Source organism: Mobula hypostoma, chromosome 29, assembly GCF_963921235.1.
Source record: "Mobula hypostoma chromosome 29, sMobHyp1.1, whole genome shotgun sequence".
In the NCBI taxonomy this organism is placed as follows: Eukaryota; Metazoa; Chordata; class Chondrichthyes; order Myliobatiformes; family Myliobatidae; genus Mobula; species Mobula hypostoma.
In genome coordinates, this window is record NC_086125.1 from 8,812,883 (window position 1) to 8,837,622 (window position 24,740).

General features: G+C 43.0%; 1 protein-coding gene across 2 annotated transcripts in view; it reads right to left on the bottom strand.

Moving 5' to 3' along the window:
• Window positions 1–24,740, bottom strand: part of LOC134339327 (interleukin-12 receptor subunit beta-2-like) — a 68,500-nt gene continuing 43,760 nt past the window's right edge. The window contains exons 11-15 of one of the 2 annotated variants that reach the window (XM_063035732.1): window positions 19,687–19,842; window positions 18,601–18,738; window positions 14,521–14,620; window positions 11,571–11,658; window positions 1–8,169 (exon numbers count right to left, since the gene is read on the bottom strand). In XM_063035732.1, the coding sequence (XP_062891802.1) occupies window positions 7,798–8,169; window positions 11,571–11,658; window positions 14,521–14,620; window positions 18,601–18,738; window positions 19,687–19,842 (854 nt within the window). In that variant the 3' untranslated portion in view covers window positions 1–7,797. The remainder of the gene's footprint in view (window positions 8,170–11,570; window positions 11,659–14,520; window positions 14,621–18,600; window positions 18,739–19,686; window positions 19,843–24,740) is intronic. The other variant, XM_063035733.1, reaches the window with a different exon arrangement.

Here is a 24,740-nt window from a genome sequence, read left to right on the forward strand (position 1 = left end):
CTCAGCACGTACTCCTGCAGCCGAGAATGTGCCAGTCGGCAGCATTCTCCCACGGACATCTCCATGTGCTGGTAGATCATCAAGTTTCGGGCCGACCAAAGAGCGTCTTTCACCGAGTTGATGATCTGCCAACAGCACCGGACGTTGGTCTCCGTGTGTGTCCCCGGGAACAGCCCGTAGATCAGAGAGTCCTCTGTTACGCAGCTGCTGGGGATAAACCGTGACACTAGCCCGTCCATCCTCCTCCACACCCTCTTTGCGAACTGGCAGTGTGCAAAGAGGTGGGTCACAGACTCCTCCTCACTGCAGTCCTCCCATGGGCAGTGGGGTGCGGAGACGACGTTCCGGGCATACAGGAGGGCTCTGACTGGGAGGGCCCCTCTCACCGCCAGCCAGGCGAGTTCTTGGTGCCTGTTGGTTAGATCTGGCGATGAGGCATTTTGCCAGATGAACTGGACAGTCTGCTCAGGGAACCACCCCACTGTGTCCATCACGTCCTTCTCCTGCAGTGCCTGCAGGACACTACATGCCGACCACTGCCTGATGGCCCTGTGGTCAAAGGCGTTCTCCTGGAAGAACTTTGCTACGTAGGACAGGTATGCCGGCAATGACCAGCTGACTGGGGCGTTGCGCGGGAGTGGGGCCAGACCCATCCTTCGTAGCCAGGGCGACAAGTAGAACCTGGGCACATAGTGGTACTTGGTGCCCACATACCTGGGCTCTACACACAACCTGATGCAGCCACATACGAAGCTGGCCATCAGGGTGAGGGCGACATTGGGGACGTTCTTGCCCCCGTTGTCCAGGGACTTGTGCATGGGAAATACTTTTCTACAGCACCGTCTAGCGCTCTTGGCAGAAACACAGTGCAAGTGCTCTTGGCAGAAACACTCTCTCCAGTAACCTTTAAGTTATGAAGCTGCTAAATCATACCAAATAACACATAAAAATACATAGCCTATATAAAGTAGAACTAATGTATGTACAGTGTAGTTTCACTTACCGGAATCGGGAAGACTCCAATAAATTGCAGTTTTGTCACAGTTAAACACTTGCTTATGCAAATAACCACCTTCTGTAATTATTTTCTTCAGTTCTGCTAGGAACTTTTTGGCAGCTTCAGTATCAGCTGAAGCACTCTCTCCAGTAAACATTAAACTATGAAGCTGCCCTCACCTCAGAAACCGATCAAACCACCCATGACTACCTTTAAATTCCACTTTCACAACACTTTCACCACCATCGTCCAGTGGTTTTTGTTTCAGCTTATTAAAAAGACTGACTGATTTCTCCTTAAGAAGAAGAAAACTTAACGGAACACCACGCTTTGTACACCCATCAATCCACTCAAGCAATAGATTTTCCATTTTATCCATTATTGGATGCCGACTAAGAGAGACCACTTTGCTACAAGCAGAACCGACAGTAACATCGGCAGCTTTTAAAATTCTTTCTCTCTACGTATAAATAGTGCGAATGGTGGACGCAGGCAAGTTCAACGCACGGACAATGTCCTTACTTCGTTCACCACGATCGAAACGCTTAATTATGTCTAGTTTTACGCTAAGCGTTACACCCTTACGAGCTCTTTTAGGCTTGTCCGATACCTTAGAACTCAGCTTGCTAACGGATGCACAAAATAAATCGAGAGAAAGCACGTGTTTAAGCAATGGCAGCTAGAATGCAGTTCCGGGGGAGGAGCTTGGCCATTCAGGCAGGCACTGACTTCTTTTGTAACAGCGAGGTGTCGTAAAGCGAACGTTTGGAAAATGGGGGCCACCTGTACTATGTAAGTGCTAGGAGGCCCTGAATGAACTGTGCATGTTTACACAGTCCACATGGGAGAAATACCTGTAAGAACAATGGGTGCAGAGACAGCTGATATATGGGGAATAGATAGTGGCAGCCTCACTGACTATAAGCTTAGAGACATTTTATGCACAGACCACACAGCATGCAGGCAGATCTTTATTGTTATTTATTGCAATACAACGCAGAATAGGCCTTCCAGCCCTTAGAGCCGTGCTGCCCAGCAACCCACTGACCTAACCCCAGCCTAAACATGGGATAATTTACAATGACCAATTAACCTACCAGCCAGTACGTCTTTGGGCTGTGGGAGGAAACCAGAGCACGTGAAACGTACAAACTACTTACAGACAGCGGCAGGAATTGAACACAGATCGCTAGTACTGTGAAGCGTACTAAGCACTATGCTATCATGCTGCCCCATCTTGTATGGGGTGTGTCTGTGTGTAAAACTGCTAAAGGGACCTGTGTGCATGTGGCCAGGCAGTGTGGAAACTATGTGTGCAGTATATTTTTGAAAGGAGTATAGGTGTATTGGGAGTCCCTGCATAGACAGTATGTGTATGTGGTTAACTCATAAATGGATCTTAGTTATACAAGGTCTTAGGGGAAGGTATGACCTGTATAAAAGGAAGGGGTTACATCTGAACCTGAGGGGATCCAATATCCTTGCAAGCGGGTTAGCTAGAGTTGTTCGGGATGGTTTAAACTAATTTGGCAGGGGGATGGGAACTGGTATGATAGTGCTGAGGGTGAGGTAGTTGGTTTACAAACAGAGGCAATGTGTAGTGAGGAGAGGCTGATGACAGGGCAAAATTGCAGTTAACGGGATGAGTTGGAATGTAAAAGGCAGACAATTTTTTTTTAAAGGGTCAATACAGGACTCAAGGTGTTGTATTTGAACGCTTGCAGTACACGGAATAAGATAGATGAACTTGTAACGTAGTTACAAATTGGCATCTATGATGTAGGCATCACCGAATCATGGCTGAAAGAAAACTACTGTATAGTTGGGAGTTTAATGGCCAGGGATACTCATTGTATCAAAAAGATAGGCAGGAAAGCAGAGGAGGTGGCATTGCTCTATTGGTTTAAAAAAAAGAAATCAAATCATTAGAAAGAGGTGACATAGGGTCAGAAAGTGTTGAATCATTGTGGATACAGCTAAGGAATTGCAAGGGTAAAAAGACCTTAATGGGAGTTGTATACTAGCCCCCAAATAGTAGTAAGGATGTGGTTTACAAATTACAGCAGAGATAGAAAATACAATAGTCATGGGGGATTTCAATATGCAGGTAGATTAGGAAAATCAGATTGGTGCAGGATCCGAACAGAGGGAATTTCTAGAATGCCTAGAAGATGGCTTTTTAGAGCAACTCGTGGTTGAGCCCACTAGGGGATTGGATTGGATTGGGTGTTGTGCACTCAAACAGAATTGATTAGAGAGCTTAGGGTAAAAGAATCTGAGGGGCAAGTGATCATAAGTGCGCAGGGATGATGGCAGAGCAGCAATTCGGAAGCCACAGGATATATACATTCCAAAGAAGAAGAAGTATTCTAAAGCAAAGATGACACAACCATGGCGAATAAGGGAAGTCAAAACCAAAACAAAAGCCAAAGTGAGGGCATATAATAGAGCAAAACTTAATGGAAATTTAGAGGATTGGGAAGCTTTTAAAAACCAACAGAAGGCAACTAAAAGTCATTAAGAAGGTAAAGATGGAATACAAGAGTAAGCTAGTCAATAATATTAAAGAGGATACCAAAAGTTTCTTCGGATACATAGTCTAAAAGAGAGATGAGAGTGGATTTGTCTGCTGAAAACGATGCTGAAGAAAGTGAATGTGATTGGTGGAAGGGAATGATGCTGGGGGACAAGGAAATGCCGGATGAACTGTATAATATTTTGCATCAGTCTTCACTGTGGAAGACTCTTTAACAGTATGCCAGGAGTTTGAAGGTGTTGGTGGACAGAAATGTGTGAAGTTGCTGTTACTAGGGAGAAGGTTCTTAGGAAACTGAAAGGTTTGAAGGTAGATAAGTCACCTAGACCAGATGGTATACACCCCTGAGTTCTCAGAGAGGTAGCTGAAGAGATTGTGGAAGCATTAGTAATGATCTTCCAAGAATCACTGGATTCTGGAATGGTTCCAGAAGATTGAAAATTGCAAATGTCACACCACTCTTCAAGAGAGAGGCAGAAGTAAGGAAATTATAGGCCAGTTAGTCTGATTTCAGTGGTTGGGAAGATATTGGAGTCAATTGTTTCGCATGTGGTTTCCGGGTACTTGGAGACACATGATAAAATAGGCCGTAGTCAGCATGGTTTCCTCAAGAGAAAATCTTGCCTGTTGGAATTCTTTGAAGAAATAAGAAGGAAGATTGACAAAGGAGAATTGGTTGATGTGTACTTTGACAAGGTGCCACATATGAGGCTGTTTAACAAGTTATGATCCCATGGTATGATGGGAAAGATTCTAGCATGGATAAAGCTGTGGCTGATTGGCAGGAGGCAAAGAGCGGGAATAAAGCGTGCCTTTTCTAATTGGCTGCCGGTGACTGGTGGTGATCCACAGGGGCAGACATCCCACGCCTCCCGGAAGTTCCGGGAGTCTCCCGCATATTAATAGTGGCTCCCTGATGCCCGCAAATTATATACAATGGCCTGGTAGTCAATTTTTTTGAGAGAGTGAGCGCGAGAGAGAGAGAGACAGCGAGAGCAACCACGAGAGAGAGCAAGCGTGAGAGAGACCACGAGGGCAAGAGAGCACGCGAGAGAGAGCGAGAGCGACCATGAGAGAGAGAGAGAGTGAGAGCAATCATGAGAGAGAGCGCGCGCGAGAGAGAGAGCGAGTGAGTGTGAGAGAGACCACGAGAGTGAGAGCGACCACGAGAGCGAGAGAGCGAGCACGAGAGACACCACGGGAGCGCGTGTGTGTGTGTGAGAGAGAGAGAGAGAGCGCACCATGGCAGAGTGTTCCAAAAAAAGAAAATATAAAACATACATCACCCCAGACTACACTAAAGTGTACCCCTGCCTAATAGGGGTCAAAAATAATGACAGTGTTGCTCGCTGCACTGTTTGCAACAATGACTTTTCTATTGCCCATGGTGGATTAAGACTAAAAGATATGTTGAGGTGAGTTTAACAGGTGTCATTCGTTCATTAGCATAGCTAACGTTATTTAAACTAGCTGGCTAGCTGCTAAGGAGCTACTCTATTGCAGATAGCCCACCGCTCCTGGAAGTTCCGGGAGTCTCCCGCAGATTGCTGGTGCTACCTCCCTGAAATGAGTTTTTGCAGGGTGGGATGTCTGCAGGGGTTTGTGTTGGGACTGATTCTTTTTACATTATATATCAATGATTTGAGTGATGGAATTGATGGCTTTTTGCAAAGTTTGCAGACGATACAAACTTAGGTGGAGGGATGTGTAGTTTTGAGGAAGCAGAGAGGCAATAGAATGACTTAGACAGATTAGGAGAAAATGGCAGTTGGAATACAGTGTCAGGAAGTGTGCGGTCATGCATTTTGGTGGAAGAAATGAAAAGCTAGACTATTTTCTAGATGGGGAGCAAATACAAAAAACAGAGGAACTTGAAAGTCCTTGTGCTGGATTCCCTAAAGGTTAACTTGCAGGTCGAGTCTGTGGTAAGGAAGGCAAATGCAACGTTATCATTCATTTGAAGAGGACTAGAATATAAAAGCAAGGTTATAATGTTGAGACTTTATAAGACACTGGTAAGGCCTCACTTGGAGTATTGTGAACAGTTTTGGGCCCCTTAGAAAAGATATGCTGAAACTGGAGGGGGTTCAAAGGAGGTTCACGAAAATGATTCCAGGATTGAATAACACACATCAAAGTTGCTGGTGAATGCAGCAGGCCAAGCAGCATCTGTAGGAAGAGGTTTGAATAGGATTGAATAGCTTATCATATGAAGAGCGTTTGATGGCTCTGGGCCTATATTCAGTGGAATTCAGAAAAATGAGGGGTGACCTAATTGAAACTTATCAAATGGTAAAAAGTCTTGATAGAGTGGATATGGAGAGGCCATTTCTATGGTGGGAAAGTCTAAGACCAGAGGACGCAGCCTCAGAATAAAGGGGCGTCCTTTTAGAACAGAGATGAGGAGGAATTTCTTTAGCCAGAGAGTAGTGGATCTGTGGAATTCGTCGCCACATAGTGTTGCCAACTGTCCTGTATTAGCCGGGACATCCCATATATTGGGCTAAATTGGTTTGTCCCATATGGGACCGCCCTTGTCCCGTATTTCCCCCGCTAAGGTAGGGCGTTCCTATGAAACCGTTTGTAAGCCAAAATGGCATAAAGTGCAGAAGCAATTACCATTAATTTATATGGGAAACATTTTTGAGCGTTCCCAGACCCAAAAAATAACCTACCAAATCATACCAATAACACATAAAACCTAAAATAACACTAACATATAGTAAAAGCAGGAATGATATGATAAATACACGGCCTATATAAAGTAGAAAAAATGTATGAACAGTGTATCAGAATCGGAAAGATTAAACCAAAACTGATTTGTAGAAAAAAATCAGCACGTACATGCATGCGCCCGCATGTATGCTCACACAGGTGTCCGCGCAAGGCTTCATGGTCATGGTAGTCTTTCTCGGGGTAAACACAAGTGTCCCATATTTGACTGCTACTTTTGTCCCTTATTTGGGAGTGAGAAAGTTGGCAACCCAATCGCCACAGGCAGCTGTGGAGGTTAAATCTTTATGTATATTATGGAGCGGGAAGCGCAGAATCAAATATCGCTGTGATGATTGTACGTTCTAGTATCAATTGTTTGGCGACAATAAAGTATAAAGTATTTAAGGCAGAGGTTGATAGATTCTTGATTGGTTAGAGCATGAAGGGATATGGGAGGAAGACAGGAGATTGGGGCTGAGAGGAAAAATGGATCAGCCGTGATAAAATGACAGAACAAATTCGATAGGCCAAATAGCCTATTTGGCTGCTCATTTGTCTTATAATCTTAAGTATTCAGGGCTCTGCTTTGCCAGCTTATAGGCATCTCCAATACTCATCTTTAAAGGAAGGAGTTTCCTTCAGGAGACTTTTGTTTAGATCAAAATATTTGAATATAAAAATTCCAAAATGACGTTCCCAAGTTAGTAATAGTCACAGAGTCTGCATTATAAAAGTAATAAGAGCTATTTATTGGGAGAACATCAAGTTAATTCGAAAGTCTTATTTATGACTGTCTAATATGGCTTTATAACATCAAACCATTGAAAAGCTGCTGGAGAATTGGAGGCACCCAGTTCCTTGGGATCCCAGTATTAGTAGAGAGCAGAGTGAGTGAGGAACAACTTGAGTGATCCTGAGCTTTCACAGTACAGTGCATTCATGATATCGTTACATGGAGCAGCAACAGTCGGAACTTACTGTCATGAGTAAACATATTGGATGTTGTGCAGGTCGAGCAATTTCTTCATCAAAAGGATAGGCCATGTTTGACATGACTCTGAGGAACTAACAAATCCATGAACAACTTAAAGAAGGATTGAATTCTCCATTTGCCTCTCAATGCCCAACCTCAAACCTAGGAACTCGTCGTGAGAGATGGAAATAGGTAAGGCTAGACAATGGGGCTCTGGTGAAGTTGTGTAGGCCAATCCCCTGTACATTGGATGCAATGGATTACAGAAACATTGATGAACTCCAGCCGACTTTGTTTGAAGGAGACAAAGAAGTGAACAATGATATATGCTCCACTGGAGCTAAGAGCCCAAGACCAATTCTTCATTTGGAGAATCAAGTTGTTTTCTGTTGAAGCCTGAGTTGAATAGGTTCCAAGGCTTCCTTCACCAGTCACATTCACTTTCTATGGTTAGATTGATTAAAGTTATCTCTTCAGGAATGCCAAAGCTAGCAGTAATGCACAATGCTCAGAGCAAGATGTTGAAATTCTGTGGTAGCTTGGATGCATTTTAGTTACCCCAGCTATTTTGAAGGTTCATTGTTGGTGTTCCTCCAAACCCAGCCACTGCTTTTTTCTGTCTAATTGCCAGTCATCTTCAAGCAGTTCTTCTGGCGATGGCACATAGTGTTTCTCATAGCCAGAGGTGATGCAGGCTCTTCCTGGTATTTTTGTGCTGACTGGCTTTTCTTCAGGTTGTATATCCTGACCAGTGCAGGTGTGTGGAGAGTTTTCTCCATTCTGAGTTGGTATGTTTTTCAGTAACAGATCGTCGGTGTCTAAGCTGTTGGTTTCTTTCAGAGTAAAGCTGTTGCTAGTTGTTTGGGGAACCAGTGTCACAGTCTCTTCCACTTTAACAACTTCTGGATCATTCTCAATCATTCCAAAATGGTCTGGAGTGATAAGATTCTGAAAGTAGATGCAGAGTATTGCAAGAGTTAGTATTGGGTTCAAAGGTAATTTGGTCTCCCATGGAGAATGCATCCTTATTAGCTCAAGCTTTATTCCCCCCTAATATTCCCCCAACCGTGGTCCCAAACTTGCATATTTCTTCACTTTCAATCTTCTCTCACCTTATTGGCTCTCTCAACTCTGTTCTCACCAAAATGCTCACTATCAGGTTTACTTCCTAGTTCTCTGTCTAACTCAACTCCACATCTGGGTCATTATCACTATCTTAAAAAATCTAATTTTTGACACTATCATCTTAGAAAATCACCTCCCCATCTTCATCCTCTCTTCCCTCTCTAAAGCCCTTGAATATGTTAATGCCCCTCTTAATTCATGTCCCTCTTAACCAGAACTCCAGTTGAATTCCAGACACAAGAGGTATTGCAAATGCTGGAGCAATACGAAGAATGTGCTGGAGGAACTCAGCAGATCAGGCAGCATCTATGGATGGGAATAAACAGTTGATGTTTTGGGCCGAGATGAAGGGTTTCAGTCCTGTTGAAGGGTCTCAGCCTGAAATGTGGACAATGGATCACACCATCTTCCTCCAAACCACTCCACTGTTTTCCACTCGTTCAGGGACTGGCTTTGTTGTTCAGCTCAGCATAATACTACCTTCCGAATTCGACCTAGCATTCAGCCATTTCATATAATGAATATTTTCAGTATTTTATGTTAGATTTCCAGCATTTGTTCCACATTCCCTCAGTAACATTTTAGAAACCATTTTATATTTGTATAAATACATGGCTACAAAGGTTGATAGATGGTTAAGAAAGTTTATGGAATGCTTGCTTTTATTCGTCGAGGCATTGAGTTCAAAATTAATGAGGATATGTTGCAACTTTACAGAACTCTGGTTTGGCCACTTCTGGAGTGTTGCATACAGTTCTGGCTGCTCCACTATTAGAAGGATGCTGAGACTTTGGAGATGATGCAGAAGAGGTTTGCCGGGATGTTGACTTGTTTAGAAGGCATGTGCTATCACGAGAGGTTGGATAAACTTGGGTTGTTTTCTCTTGAGCAGTAGAAGCTGAGGGGAGATCTGATAGCGGTTTATAAGATTATGAGAGGCATAGATAGAGGAGTATCTTTCTCCCAGGGTAGAAGTGTCTAATACCAGAGAGCATGCATTGAAGATGAGAGGAGTAGGTTCAAGGGGAATTTGAGCGATAAGGTTTTACTCAGAGAGTGCTCTGCCTGGTATGGTGGTAGAGGCAAATACGTTAGAGGCTTTTAAGAGATGTTTAGACAGGCACATGAATATGAGGAAGAAGGGGAAATATGGACATTGTGTAGGTAGGAGGGATTCATTTTTGGGTTTTTTAAAATTTACTTTTTAGCTGGTTTGGCACAACATTGAGGGAGGAAGGGCCTGTTCCTGTGTTGGACTGTTCTGTGTTCTATATATGCAAGACTTCTGTTATCTTATGCATTTGACCTTTAATCTCTCCCAGAGCCCACCCTATTCCAGGAAATTATAGCTGAGGAAGAGCAATGTGCCAAAAATGGTTTCAGGTTAGTACCATTTTCCAGTATTTGGTCCTTAGCCGAAATAGTATTAGCATAACAGCCATTTATAATGTTAGGTTGTGTGTAGTTTATCATTGATTCGACAGTGTTTCTTCCTACTTATTGTGAATGCCTGCAAGAAAATGAATCTCGTAGTAGTATATGGTGATATGTATGTAGTTTGATAATAAGCTCACTTTAACTCTGCCATGTACCGTCCCCACCCCGGCTGCGGAAGGAGGAGAGTTGGGCCTGGGGCTAGCAACCCCATCTCATAAAAACGCAAAGCTACAGAAACTGTAAACAGAAGCTCCAAAGGCCTCATCCCTGGGAGAAGAAGGATACACCAAGAAGATGGGCTATGCCTGGAAGCAAGATGAAAGAATGGCCTGGGACTGAGGACCCGGATGAGCTACTGTTGGCAGCCTTTTCCCCAGCAGGAGTGATTGGCTTAAGAAGGAGAAGAAACTTACTTTGAACACTTAAGTTTTTTTGTTCCTTTCTTCCCAACCTACTTTCTTTTCAAGCAACACACTTCAAAGTTGCTGGTGAACGCAGCAGGCCAGGCAGCATCTCTAGGAAGAGGTACAGTCGACGTTTCAGGCCGAGACCCTTCGTCAGGACTCTCTTTTCATTTAACATTAAGTTACCTTTTGCAGATCCCAGTTCTGATGAAAACCTGATTAACTTGAGACATTGACTTTGCTCTTCTCTTTACAGATCATAAGTTTCAAGACATATTATATTTTTATATCGGATTTACAGAATCTGAAATGTTTTATTTGTCTTGGTTTTGAGATTCTTCCGTGGTTTTACCCCCTCTGTATCACAGTAATTTTGAGTCTTCTGACCTCCCTGAGTTATCTTCACTTTGACATTTTCGTTCCTTTGAGTTAATTGTTTTGTCAAAGACCCAAACTCAAATTCCCCATGTTCACTTTACCACCCTTTACTACACTATTTTTAAAATGTACTTTTTTTTTGACACAGTCACTAGTTGCCTTTGCCAATTTCTCTTAAGTAGTTTTGTATCAGTATTTTTGTTTCAGAATGCTATGAAGTAACCTGGGATGATTTAATTTCTTACAGGGGCCATCTGCACACACTGCTGGAATTACTGCCTCCCTGTCCATAGAATAGAGCCCGTTTTCTCTTGCTAATATTCCCTTTCCATTTTCTTCCGAAGGTGCTCATACTCAATGAGGCGCAAGTTCCAAGGGTATCAGTTACCCACAGTTCTTAACCATGCTGTACAAAGGAGCCCAAACCTTAGGTGAGTTTCTTGCTTTTTGACAAATCCAAGAGGAAATCCTGATAACACTTGGCCCTCTGTAAAAGCTTATTATGTATCTTGTCACATTGATAATGATATCAAAAGGAACTTGCATTTTGGTAGGTGTTTCATGACCACATCTTTGAATTTGGCACCTCACTGGATTAAAAAGATGCTTCCTTCTAATTCCAACATTCAAGAGGCTACTGGGCCCATGGGGGTTCGTGCCTGTTCACAGCACAGCAATCACATTAATTCTATTCCGCCTCTCTTTCCTGGAATACCTACAACATATTTTCTCACACATGCCCATCAACCCTCATTTAATTCTTTCCTTTATCCCATGCGTAGGAGAATGGGAAGATAATGGAGCACATGCCTGTAAATGGCTGTCACCGAGGACGAAAGAAGAAAAATTCGGAGTTGGCAAAATCTTAAAAAGCCAATCTACTACCTTCTCAAGAGTAAAGGCAAAAGAAGGGTCTATAAGGACATATTAATTTTTCCCCTATTCATTGTTTTTATTCATTGAATCTTTAGAGAAGACTTGATTAAAACATGTTCAAGTTCTCACCTGCTGGAGCCGAGTACGGATGATTTTAGGGTCTGGGATTTTCTGGCAACACCACTGAGGTATCAAGAAGGAGATAAGGCTTTTTATCCTGAAAAATAAATGGCAGATTTGTTCAAGAAAGGTAGTTGACATAATCCTGTGAATTACAGACCAGTGAGTCTTAGGTCAGTAGTCGGCAAACTATTGGAGAGGATTCTCAGACAGGACTTATGAGCATTGGAGAAGCATAGACTGTATTAGGTTTCATCAGCATTGCTTTGTGAAAGGTAGGCCGTGCCTTATGAGCCTGATTGAATTCCTTGAGGAAGTGACAAAACAAATTAATGAAGGGAGAGCAGTGGATGTGGTGTATATGGATGTTAGTAAGGAGTATTACAAGGTGCCACATTGTAGGCTTAGTTAGCAGGCAAGGGAATGAAGAGAACTTAGCAGTCTGGGTTCAAAATTGGGTTGCCTGCAGAAGGCAGGGAGTAGTAGTAGATAGGAGTGTATTCTGTGTGGTGGTCAATGACTGGTGGTGTTCCACAGGGATCTGTTCTGGGACCTTGCTGTTTATGATGTTTATAAATGATGATTGAGGAAGTGGAGGGGTGGGTTAATAAATTTGTGCATAGAACAAAGATGAGAAGTGTTATGGATGATGTAGAAGGTTGATATAGGTTACAATGGAACATTGACAGGATGCAGGGCTGGGTAGAGAAGTGGCAGATAGAGTTCAAACTGGAAAAGTGTGAATTAATAAGGTAATGAGGTAATGTTGCCATTCTATAAGGCTAGTTAGACTGCTCTGGAATACAGTAGTGTGTTCAGTTCTCATTGCCTCATTATAGGAAAGATGCGGAAGCTTTGGAGAGGATGCAGAGGAGGATGCTGCCTGGATTAGGGAGCCTGTCTTATGAGGAAAGGTTGAGTAAGATCAGGCTTTTCCCATTGGAATGAAAGGAGGCTGAGCGGTGACTTGACAGAGGTGTATAGAATGATAAGAGACAAAGATATAGAAGACAATCAGCACCTTTCTCCCAGGGTAGAAAGATCTAAAACAAGAGAGCATAATATTAAGGTGATCGGAGGAAAGTATGGGCTGGATGTCAGGTAGGCTTTTTACATGGGAGTGGTGGGTGTGTGGAGCACACTGCCAGGGTGGTGGTAGAGGCAGATACATTATGGATATTTAAGAGACTCTTAGATGGGCACAAGAATGAAAGAAGAATAAGAGGGTTATGTGGGAGGGAAGGGGTTAGAATGATTTTGGATAGATTAAAAGTCAGTGTAACATTATGGACTGAAAGGTGTGTACTGTGCTGTTATGTTCTATGTTCAGATTAGGTGCATCACAGCAGGAGCAAGCAATTCACCCCAACAACCCTTTCATGCCATACCATTAGATCACAGCTGATCTGAATCTTAAATCTATCTGTTCACCTTTGTTCTTAATCCACAAATATCCATCAACATCTGAGAATTTTATTCACCTGCACTACTGATGAAGAGCATGTTGAATTTCAAATCATCCTCTGCAACAAAGTGTTTCTTAACGTTACTCCTAAAGGATCTATCTTTAATTTGATTATGCCCCTTTATTTACCTAAAGAAATAATCCACTTTATTTACATTGAAGAAGTGGATCATTAGGTCTAATTGCTTCATATTGAGTTCCTCCAGCATGAAATCCATTTTCCAACACTTCTTGTTCTATCAGCATTTGGTTTCATCATTTTCTCTCTTTTGAGTGGTGCCATATCCACCAGTCTGAATTTCTATTGCTCTCCACCACATATGTCCCACACCTGCTATATCTACCCTTTTAAAAAATGAACTGCATGTTCTTATGAAAGCTGCTTCTACAATACCTCCAAGCTAATAGCTCATAATCTAGATCAGGGGTTCCCAACCTTTTTTATGCCATGGACTAATACCATTAAGCAGGGGTCCATGAACCCCATTTTGGAAACCCCTAACATAGAAGGATTTGGATAAAGCTGACCGTTCTTTCATTGCTGGGCCTTAATTCTTGAATTGCAAACTCAGTAACTTTATGGGAGCATATTCAAAAGATCAGGGCTGTACCACGCTGCCATCATCTCAAGGAAAACTGGGGATGGACAATAAGTGAAGTTGTGAATAAAAGAGACTCCTCTGTCTAAGCAGTTCGCAGGTGGTTCCTCAGAGTTTAAGGTGATCATTTTAGAGAGGAGGACGCCCATGCATGAATTACTTCAGTATAGGATGGCTGTTACAAACTAGTTACTACATGATGTTCATAGAATAAGGTCACTATCCAATTGTAATGAGATTCGAAATAATTGACATTAGCCTTTGTTTAGATGGATTTTATATGCATATATACACGGGCATATAGATAAATTTCTTGAATTTTACCAGCAGGAGTTGGGCTCTTTCCACACACATATGTGCATACAAACCACTCTTGCCTGCTTTCTCATACCCTTCCTCAAGATACCTTCTTCATCAGCTCCCAATTCCCCTTCCTCTGAGCCCCACATCCTCTCCTTTTTTCCAAATCCTCCATTCTTTCCCTATTCCTTCCGATTCCCTGTCCTGCATTCCCCTTTCACTCCCTCCACCAACTCACTGCCGCCCCCTTGCTCCAATCACAAATACACTCTATCATTTGCCATCTTTGTGTCTTTCACTAGCCATATTCAATTATATTCTAACTGCATTTTCTAATAGGACGTTATCGGTATCTGCCATATCACATAATAGATGGCATCTGTGAATATTAGGTCATTAGACATGGAAACCCACAATGCTTACATGTAAGCACTGTCACATGCATGGCCACATATTTGCAATAGGGTTGAGTTACCTGATGCATGCGGGCTCAAATATACAAAATTCCACTAACATAAACATCCAGCTGCATTTTGAGCAACTCTTCATTAATGTCTACAACGTGTGTCTATGCACCTGGAAGAGGTCAGCTCACCTTTGATGAAAACAGCATTTTCCAAAGATAACGCAAAGGAAGATACCTGCCAAGATGACAAGTACCAGCACAATATGCTTCCAGATCGCAGTATGTGAAGCTAAACACAGCAGAAAAGTAATATTAGAACAGAAAAAGCTATCCCATTGTGAGAGCAGTACACTGATGACTGGATATCTTAGCATACAACTTGCTATCAATGCCTATTGTCTCTGATTTTTTCAATAGCGGCTCTCCTCAGTCAGATTATGAGTTCAATCCCCATTCCAAAAATTGAATGTATAATCCAGATGACACTGTAAGCATGGTATAGACTGCCTGCTGCACTGTTGAAGGGGTGGTACGCAAGCTTTGTTGATGAAGGGTTGGTATTGTCAGAAAGCTAGTATAGAAGTATATTGCACAAATTCGAGAAAATATCGCCCACCATCAGTAGCCTCCACGCCCAGCACATAATTCTCCGTAGCTTCCACCATCTTTAATGGGGTCCCACCACCAAGCACATCTTTCCCTTCACCCCCCTTTCCACTTCCTGCAGGGAATGCTCCCTACATGACTCCCTTGTCTACTTGACCCTCCCCACTGATCTCCCTTGTGGTTCTTATCCTTGCAAGAAGAACAAATGCCACATCTGCCCCTACACCTCCTCCCTCACTACCATTCAAGGCCCCAAACAGCCCTTCCAGCTGAGGTGACAGTTGTGGGATTGAATTCAAGAGCCATGAGGTAATGTTACATAAGACCTTAGTTAGACCCCACTTGGAGTATTGAATTCAGTTCTGGTCACCTCATTACAAGAAGGATGTGGATACTATACAGAGAGCGCAGAGGAGATTTACAAGGATGTTACCTGGATTGGAGAGTATGCCTTATGAGAATAGGTTGAGTGAACTTGGCCTTTTCTCCTTGGAGTGACAGAGGATGAGAGGTGACCTGATAGAGGTGTATAAGATGAAGAGAGGTATTGATTGTGTGGATAGCCAGAGACTTTTGTTCCAGGGCTAACACGAGGGGGACATAGTTTTAAGGTGCTTGGAAATAGGTACAAGGGGGATGTCAGAAGTAAGTTTTTCACACAAGAATGGTGGATGCATGGAATGCACTGCCAGCGAAGGTGGTAGAGGTGTATACAATGGGGTCTTTTAAGAAACTCTTAGGTAGGTACATGGAGCTTAGAAAAATAGAGGGCTATGTGCTAGGGAAATTCTAGGCAGTTTCTAGAGTAGGTTACATGGTCGGCACAACATTGTGGTCTGGAGGGTCTGTAATGTGCTGTAGATTTCTATGTTTCTGTGTTTCACCTGCAGTCTGTTGGGGTCATCTACTTTATCCGGTGCTTCCGGTGTGGCTTCCTGTATATCATTAGATTGGGAGACCGCTTCGCCAAGCACCTCTGCTCCATCCACCAGAAAAAACGGGATCTCCCAGTGACCACCACTATAATTCTAATTTCCATTCCCATTCCAACATGTCAGTCCATGTCATGATGAGGCCACACTCAGACTGGAGCAGCAACACCTCATATTCCATCTGGGTAGCCTGCAACCTGATGGCATGAACATTGATTTCTCGAACTTCTGTAATTGCTTCCGCCCTTCACCATCCCCATTCCCATTTCCGTCTCTCACCTCATCTCCTTACCTGTCCATCACCTCCCTCTGGTACTCCTTCCCCTTCCCTTACTTCCATGGTGTTCTAACCTCCCCTATCAGATTCCCCCCCCCTTCTCCAGTTCATTATCTTTTTCACCTATTAGCTTCCCTTTACTTCACTGCTCCTCCTCTCCCAGTTTCACCAATCACCTACCACTTTGTACTTCTTCCTCCCCTCCCCCCACCTTCTTGATCTAACTTCTCATCTTTTGTTCCAGTCCTGATGAAGGGTCTCAGCCCGAAATGTCGACTGTTTGCTCTTTTCTGTAGATACTGGTTGGCCTACTGAGTTCCACTGGCACTTTGTGTGTGTTACAGAGGTATGTTGTTCAATTGGAGAGGCAGAACGAAGTTATGAGTGTAATATTTTGGAAGTAATGTTGTGGATTAGTTCATATGAGTATAGTTAGGAATGTTGAAGTGTTATTTACATTAAAATATTAACTACATGATATACAGATGTTGTAGTCAGGGAAGAAATCATACCAGGACAGAAAGAGCAAAAGGATTTTGAGACAGTATTCTTTAAAATAGTAAACATAATCATCTTTAACAGAGTTCCAAAACCAATTTCTTGTGTCCTGTGGATTTCAGCCAAGACCAGGTTTCTCACATTTCTCAGGGGAAATAAAATAAACATACTGGTTTGGCTGCAGTTTAAGGAAGAGGTGACCCTGATGCCAATACTTGTATATACTGATAAGACAGTTGTGCTAATTAATTCAATTGAAGTGGGCTTAACAGAAAAAGGTTGTCTAAGCAAAATGAACCAAGGGAAAGAATTTGTTATGTGCATTCGGGAAAGTTGTGCCAAACAATATGTAGATGATCCTACAGGTGTGGGTGTGGGAAACATACTCAACCTTCTATTGGGAAATAAGGCTGAGTAAATGGTTAAAGTGTCAGTGGGAAGGGCTTTGTACCAGTGAGCATAATTCTTTCATTTTAAAAATACTTTTGTTATGAGGTGGGACTTGTCCACAAGCACTGTGGCATGGTATTGCAGTGATTAGTGTAACACTTTCTAGCGTCGGGGTTCAATTCCTGCTGCTATCTGTAAGGAGATTGTCCGTTCTCCCTGTCACCACGTGGGTTTCCGCCAGCTGCTCCGGTTTCCTCCCACATTCCAAAGAAGTATGAGTTAGTAAATTGAGGCATGTTGGGGCTGGAAGTATGGCAACACTTGTGGGATGCCCCCAGCGCATATTAGACTGTGTTGGTTGTTGAAGCAAACAACGCATTTCACAATATGTACTGGTTTCCATATATATACACACACACACACACACACACACACACACATATATATATATATATATATGTGTGTGTGTGTGTGTATGTATGTATATGTATATATATATATATATATGACAAATAAAGCTAACCCCTTAAATCTTTATCTTTAAAATGTTGAAGTCCAGTATGTACTGCTGCTTCCATATATGTTTGACAAATAAAGCTAATCTTTAAATCTTTATTTTTAAAAATTTAGTATCCTAAACTGGAGCTTGGCTTATGATGATAATATTCATGACAGCAAAAAGGAGTGGCTGACTCAGAGAGACTTCTGGCATATGAAGTGGCATCTGGCAAGTGGGAAGTGAGGTAGGGAGAATCCAGAGCCAATATGTGCCTGTCAGAGGGAAGGGTAAGGCTGGCAGGATTAAGGAACACTGGATGATTAGAGATTCAGAGGCTGTGGTCAGGAAGGAGGAGGTATATGTCAGGGATATGAATTTGTGATCAAATGAATCCCGTAAGGAGCATAATGGATGTAGGTGTACACCTAAAAGGGAAATCAGGAGTGCAGAACAAGGACATGACAGATGAGATAAAGGAGAATCCTAAGAAATTCTGTAGTAATATTAAGAACAAAAGGGAAACTCGGGAGATACTAGGTCCCCTTATGGACCGCTGTGGTTGTCAATGCGTGGAGGCACTGGAAATGGATGAGGTCTTAAATGAATGCTTCTCATCGGTATATTTCTCTTGGAGAAGGTCAAAGAAGCTAGGTAATTCAGGAATGAGAATAGTGATGCCCTAAATCATATTCACATTAAAAAAGAGGAGGTATTGGTGATCTTAAACACGTAAAGGTAGATAGACACCTGAATCTAATTAAGTGTATCCTAGCACATTGTGGAAAGCCAGGGAAGAAATTTCTGGGGTTCTCGCAGAGATGTTTGTATCATCATTTTCCATGGGTGAGGTATAGGGAGACCGGATGGGCAAGGGTTCTAATGCTGTGCTTTGTTTAAAAAAGACTGCAAGGACACACCAGGAAGTTACAGGTCAGTGTCTAACATCAGTGGTGGGAAGGTTTCTGACAGGGATTCTTAGAGACAGTATCTATTTGGAAAGGCAAGGGCAAATTGCACATGGCTTTGTGCATGGGAAATCATCTGCTCAAGCACCTGTCCAACATTACCTTGTGTCTTCAATTTGAGGCGTAATCCACTTTTGCCCTCCCCTTTGATAGTGGAAGCTGTCATCCAAATCTCATAGGTACTTGCTGGCTCCAAATTCGATAGCATGAAACTGTGTAATGCAGAACTTATATTGAGGGCTATGAGAAAGAACACATTTTTTAACATTAGGGACATTGAATTCATGCACTCTTTCATCCTCCTGTGAACTTAATTATTCACTGATTAGCTGATCGATCAGTTGTTCATCAATATCATTGCCAAGCTTAATGGTTCAGGAAAAAGTGAAACAATTAGCCCCACTGCAAGATGACCCTTTCCTCCAAGAGGACTACAACCTTGTCGTTGGGTTTGGAGGCTTGCATGCCTCGATGACACTGAGAACTATGTTAGCTGGAGTCAGGACTTTATGGTTTGGCTTTTGGTAGGGTCACCCGTTCCAAACAGGTTAAAGGGCAGAGGGTAGAAGCTAGATTAAGAGTGATCCACCAGTCCTCCATGTTCGGGTGTTCAGCTCAGGGCTAACAACCTTGACAGGTAAAACAAAGTTGTTAGGAAACAGCAATGAAGAATACTTTTACATCTGAGTGTGATGGTATTCCTGAGTCTCCACCTGGGACCTGAGTGACTGACAGTAGTGAAAACCGAGAGGAGGCTATTGACATGAAGAAGGAAGCCCTGAACACTGCCCTAGATGGAGGACCTTCATTGCTGCCTGAAATGCCAGTGGCTTAATGGGCAGTCAGTAAGTAAGTAAGGTGACCCTCTCTAGTAAAGCTCCAGTCCAGTGTTGGAAAACCATAGCAGCATAGCCCAGACAGACCAATTGGCATATTCATTCTGCTGCCATCATGCTAGTGTGACAAGGCGTAATGAGAGGAAGGTAGCGGAGACTAACTGATGTATCATGAGCTCCTCTGGTACCTGATGTTAAATAGATCAAGCCTCTCACAAACCAGTACAAAATTTTTCCAAGCTTTAAGTCAGTGAAAATCAGGTACATCAAATGATTTGCCATTTTTGCGAATGGGTTAGGTCTTTGCCAGTGGAAGCAAGATCTGTGTGTGATCCTGGAATATTCCTCTTACCTTGTTGCCTGCTGCCTTCCTGAGGATTCTTTATGTAATATAGAGTGTAGTAAACAATAAACCCCTGGCGGAGGTTCAGGGAAATGGCCTCCCACTTCAGTGTGGCTGAAGTCTGAGAAATGTTATATATTGAGATTTGGGGGCCTGTGAGTGGCACTGTAAAACAGATGAAAGAGAAAACTCTTGAGAACAATAAAGATCACACTTCACATTTTTAGCTGAACGTTTCAAAAACTTACACGGCTGCCCAGGGAGGAGAGCCAATGTCAAATAGGATCTGGATTTATTGAACTTGAAATCGGTTACAAATATTTGGACCCAAGCACAGGTTTTCCAGAACCAGAACAGAACATGAATCAAGACCAAGGAATAGCTTTAATAATGGCATTCCATGTTTTAACCACTCTGTAAGGATTGCTTTCTTAATATCACATCATCAAATTCCCAACAAGAAACAAAGGGCTTTCTCCATCATTCTATCAAAACTACTTGAGGTGACTATTTCTATTAAATCTCATCACAGGCTCTCTAGTTTACAGAGAACAATTCTTCTACCTTGGGTCACTTCTCATAACCAAGATCGGAATCAGAATCAGGTTTATTATCACCGGCATAAGTCGTGAAATTTAACTTAGCAGCAGCAGTTCAATGCAATACATAATATAAGAGAAAAATAATAATAATTAAATAAATTACAGTATACCTATATTGAATAGATTAAAAATCATGCAAAAAACAGAAATAATATATATAAAAAATGTAAGGTAGTGTCCAAGGGTTCAATGTCCATTTAGGAATCGGATGGCAGAAGGGAAGTGGCAGTTCCTGAATCGCTGAGTGTGTGCCTTCAGGCTTCTGTACCTCCTTTTTGATGGTAACAGTGAGAAAAGGGCATGCCCTGGGTGCTGGAGCTCCTTAATGATGGACACTGCCTTTCTGAGACACCGCTCCTTGAAGATGTCCTGGGTACTTTGCTGGCTAGTACCCAAGATGGAGCCAACTAAATTTACAACCCTCTACAGCTTCTTTTGGTCTTGTGCAGTAGCCACCCCCCTCTACAGCCTGTCAGAATGCTCTCCACGGTACATCAATATGAGTGTATTTGTTGACATACCAAATCTCTTCAAACTTCTAATGAAGTATAGCCACTGTCTTGCCTTCTTTATAACTGCATCAGTATTTTGGGACCAGGTTAGATCCTCAGAGAACTTGACACCCAGGAACTTGAAACTACTCACTCTCTCCACTTCTGAACCCCCTATGAACATTGGTATGTGTTCCTTCGTCTTACCCTTCCAGAAGTCCACAATCAGCTCTTGTCTTACAGACATTGAGTGCTAGGTTGTTGCTGCGACACCACTCCACGAGTTGGCATATCTTGCTCTTGTACACCCTATTGTCACCGCCTGAGATCCTACCAGCAATGGTTGTATCATCAGCAAATTTATAGATGGTATTTGAGCTATGGCAAACCACACAATCATAGGTATATAGAGAGTAGAACAGTGGGCTAAGCACACACACCTGAGGTGCACCAGTTTTGATCATCAGCGAGAAGGAGATGTTATCACCAATCCAATTGGTGATAACATCTCCTTGCCGCTGACATTGTGGTCTTCCGATTAGGAAATTGAGGATCCAATTGCAAATGGAGGTACAGAGGCCCAGGTTCTGCAACTTCTCAATCAGGATTGTGGGAATGACGGTATTAAATGCTGAGCTGTAGTTGATGAACAGCATCCTGGCATAGGTGTTTGTGTTGTGCAGGTGGTCTAAAGCCATGTGAAGAGCCATTGAGATTGCATCTGCTGATGACCTATTGTGGTGATAGGCAAATTGCAATGGGTCCAGGTCCTTGCTGAGGCAGGAGTTCAGTCTAGTCATGACCAACCTCTCACAGCATTTCATCACTGTCGATGTGAGTGCTACCGGGCGATAGTCATTAAGGCAGCTCACATTATGCTTCGTAGGCACTGGTATAATTGTTGTCTTTTTGAAGCAAGTGGGAACTTCCACCCCAGCAGTGAGAGGTTGAAAGTGTCCTTGAATACTCCCGCTAGTTGGTTGGCACAGGTTTTCAGAACCTTACCAGGTACTCTATTGGGACCTTCCGCCGTGTGAGGGTTCACTCTCTTTAAAGACAGCCTAACATCAGCTTAGATTTACCACTCTCAGCTGTGTGTCCTTTCTACGGTGCTACCCTCCATACTGTTAAAGAGCTGTTAGTGCACAGGGTTTCTGTTTTTGGCAGAGAAACAACTTTCTGCTCAATTCTTTCCAGGTTATGCTCTAAACAAGCTTCCTCCCAACTCTCTTTATCTCACTCTGTCAGTTTACCCTTTTGTTCTTTTCTCCTTCATTACTTGATTGCCAGCTCTTGCTAAAGAATAATGAACATCTTCACAAAAGCTGTTTCCCTGTACAGTATATGAAGAGCGGCAACAAAAGGGACGTAGTGTCAGGTGATCAGTAGGCTGCAGTCCAAGGCAGGAGACTCAAGCAAACTCCCTAAGTTCAAATAGAGAGGTTTCTTCTGAATTCATTGTTGGATTGATTGGTGCCTCCTTCTGATACCCTACACACATGTTCTCCATCAAATTCCTTCATGATATTAAAGATTTTTCTTAGCTTAATGATCAGTTTTGATCTGTACAGGGTCTCACTGTGTTCAGTTTTTTCTAGTGGTATGTAGAAATAATTGTTAAAAGATCTCCCTCTGCAATAATCGGTATTCACCAATGAAAGGGAACTTGATGACGGTGAGGACAATATGAGTGAGGTTGATGTTCTGGAGCATGTTGATATTAAGGGAGAGGAGGTATTGGAGTTGTTAAAATACATTAGGACAGATAAGTCCCCGGGGCGTGACGGAATATTCCCCAGGCTGCTCCACGAGGCGAGGGAAGAGATTGCTGAGCCTCTGGCTGGGATCTTTATGTCCTCGTTGTCCACGGGAATGGTACCGGAGGATTGGAGGGGGGCGAATGTTGTCCCCTTGTTCAAAAAAGCTAGTAGGGTTAGTCCGGGTAATTATAGACCAGTGAGCCTTATGTCTGTGGTGGGAAAGCTTTTGGAAAAGATTCTCAGATATAGGATCTGTGGGCATTTAGAGAATCATGGTCTGATCAGGGACAGTCAGCATGGCTTTGTGAAGGGCAGATCGTGTCTAACAAGCCTGATAGAGTTCTTTGAGGAGGTGACCAGGCATATAGATGATGGTAGTGCAGTGGATGTGATCTATATGGATTTTAGTAAGGCATTTGACAAGGTTCCACATGGTAGGCTTGTTCAGAAAGTCAGAAAGCATGGGATCCATGGAAGTTTGGCCAGGTGGATTCAGAATTGGCTTGCCTGCAGAAGGCAGAGGGTCGTGGTGGAGGGAGTACATTCGGATTGGAGGGTTGTGACTAGTGGTGTCCCTCAAGAATCTGTTCTGGGACCTCTACTTTTCATGATTTTTATTAACGACCTGGATGTGGGGGTAGAAGGGTGGGTTGGCAAGTTTGCAGACGACACAAAGGTTGGTGGTGTTGTAGATAGTGTAGAGGATTGTCAAAGATTGCAGAGAGACATTGATAGGATGCAGAAGTGGGCTGAGAAGTGGCAGATGGAGTTCAACCCGGAGAAGTGTGAGGTGGTACACTTTGGAAGGACAAACTCCAAGACAGAGTACAAAGTAAATGGCAGGATACTTGGTAGTGTGGAGGAGCAGAGGGATCTGGGGGTACATGTCCACAGATCCCTGAAAGTTGTCTTACAGGTAGATAGGGTAGTTAAGAAAGCTTATGTGGTGTTAGCTTTCATAAGTCAAGGGATAGAGTTTAAGAGTCGCGAGGTAATGATGCAGCTCTATAAAACTCTGGATAGGCCACACTTGGAGTACTGTGTCCAGTTCTGGTCGCCTCACTATAGGAAGGATGTGGAAGCATTGGAAAGGGTACAGAGGAGGGGGTTCCGGTGACGTCATCATTCAGAATGGCAGCTTAAATCAACAGCTCCTCCGGAAAAATGCATATTTTGCCCCGTTAATCCATCAAATATAAGATCTTTCGAAAATATCTGAATTGATGGGGGGGCAAGAATGGGGAAAAAGAATGGAGATAAGAAAAGCATCACTGTGGAGCCTATGGAAGAGAGAGGTACAACGAGCGGCTCTCCTACACGTGCACGTGGCGGCAAGGCTGACGCGGGGCCTCATTCAGGCGAAGCGACAATTATGATAGGGGTTTTGGAAGAGATAAGGGAAATCCAAAAAGATATAAAGCAACAACTCAATGATATAAAGTCAGAGCTCGCCAAAGTCAATCAGAAAATAGCAGTGGCAAAGACTCGAATTGAGAAGGTGGAAGATCACGTGCAAAACGTGGAACAGATACTAAGTAAGACGATAAAAATATTAAATCAACAGGAAAGTAAATTGCTTGACCAGGAGGGAAGATCGCGAGGGAAAAATATCAGGATTTATAATGTTCCCAAAGAAGCAGAGGGATTGTCGATGATAGACTTTGTAGAAAAGCTGCTGCGGGAAGCGCTGGAGATTCCCTCGACTATGGAGATTGAAATTGAGAGGGTGCATCGTTCGCTTGTTCCACGGCCTCCCAGAGACAGACAAAGTAAACTACGCTCAATAGTACTTAAATTCCCTCGATTCAAGAGCAAGGCGGAGATTCTACGAAGGGCCTGGGGTAAGAAGAGGGTGATTTGGAACGGGAAGTTAATATACTTTGATCATGATTACCTCCCGGCGGTCCTACAGAAACGGAAGTAATGTTCCGAAGCAAAACGAATATTAAAGCAAGGAAAGATTAAATTCCAAACCCCGTACCCTGCTAAACTGAGGGTATTTTACCAAGAAGGGATACAGCTATATCAGATGGTGGAAGAGGCGACTACAGACATGAATAACAGAGGACTGCCCATTAGCGTGGTCAAACCAAGGGAAAGTCTGACTGAGAAGTTATCCCGATCTGCTAGGGAAATAGTAAGAGAACCTAGAAAGCAGGGGACGGGAACAGGATGAGAGAAGGATATTAGGAAGACTCTGTGAGTTCTCC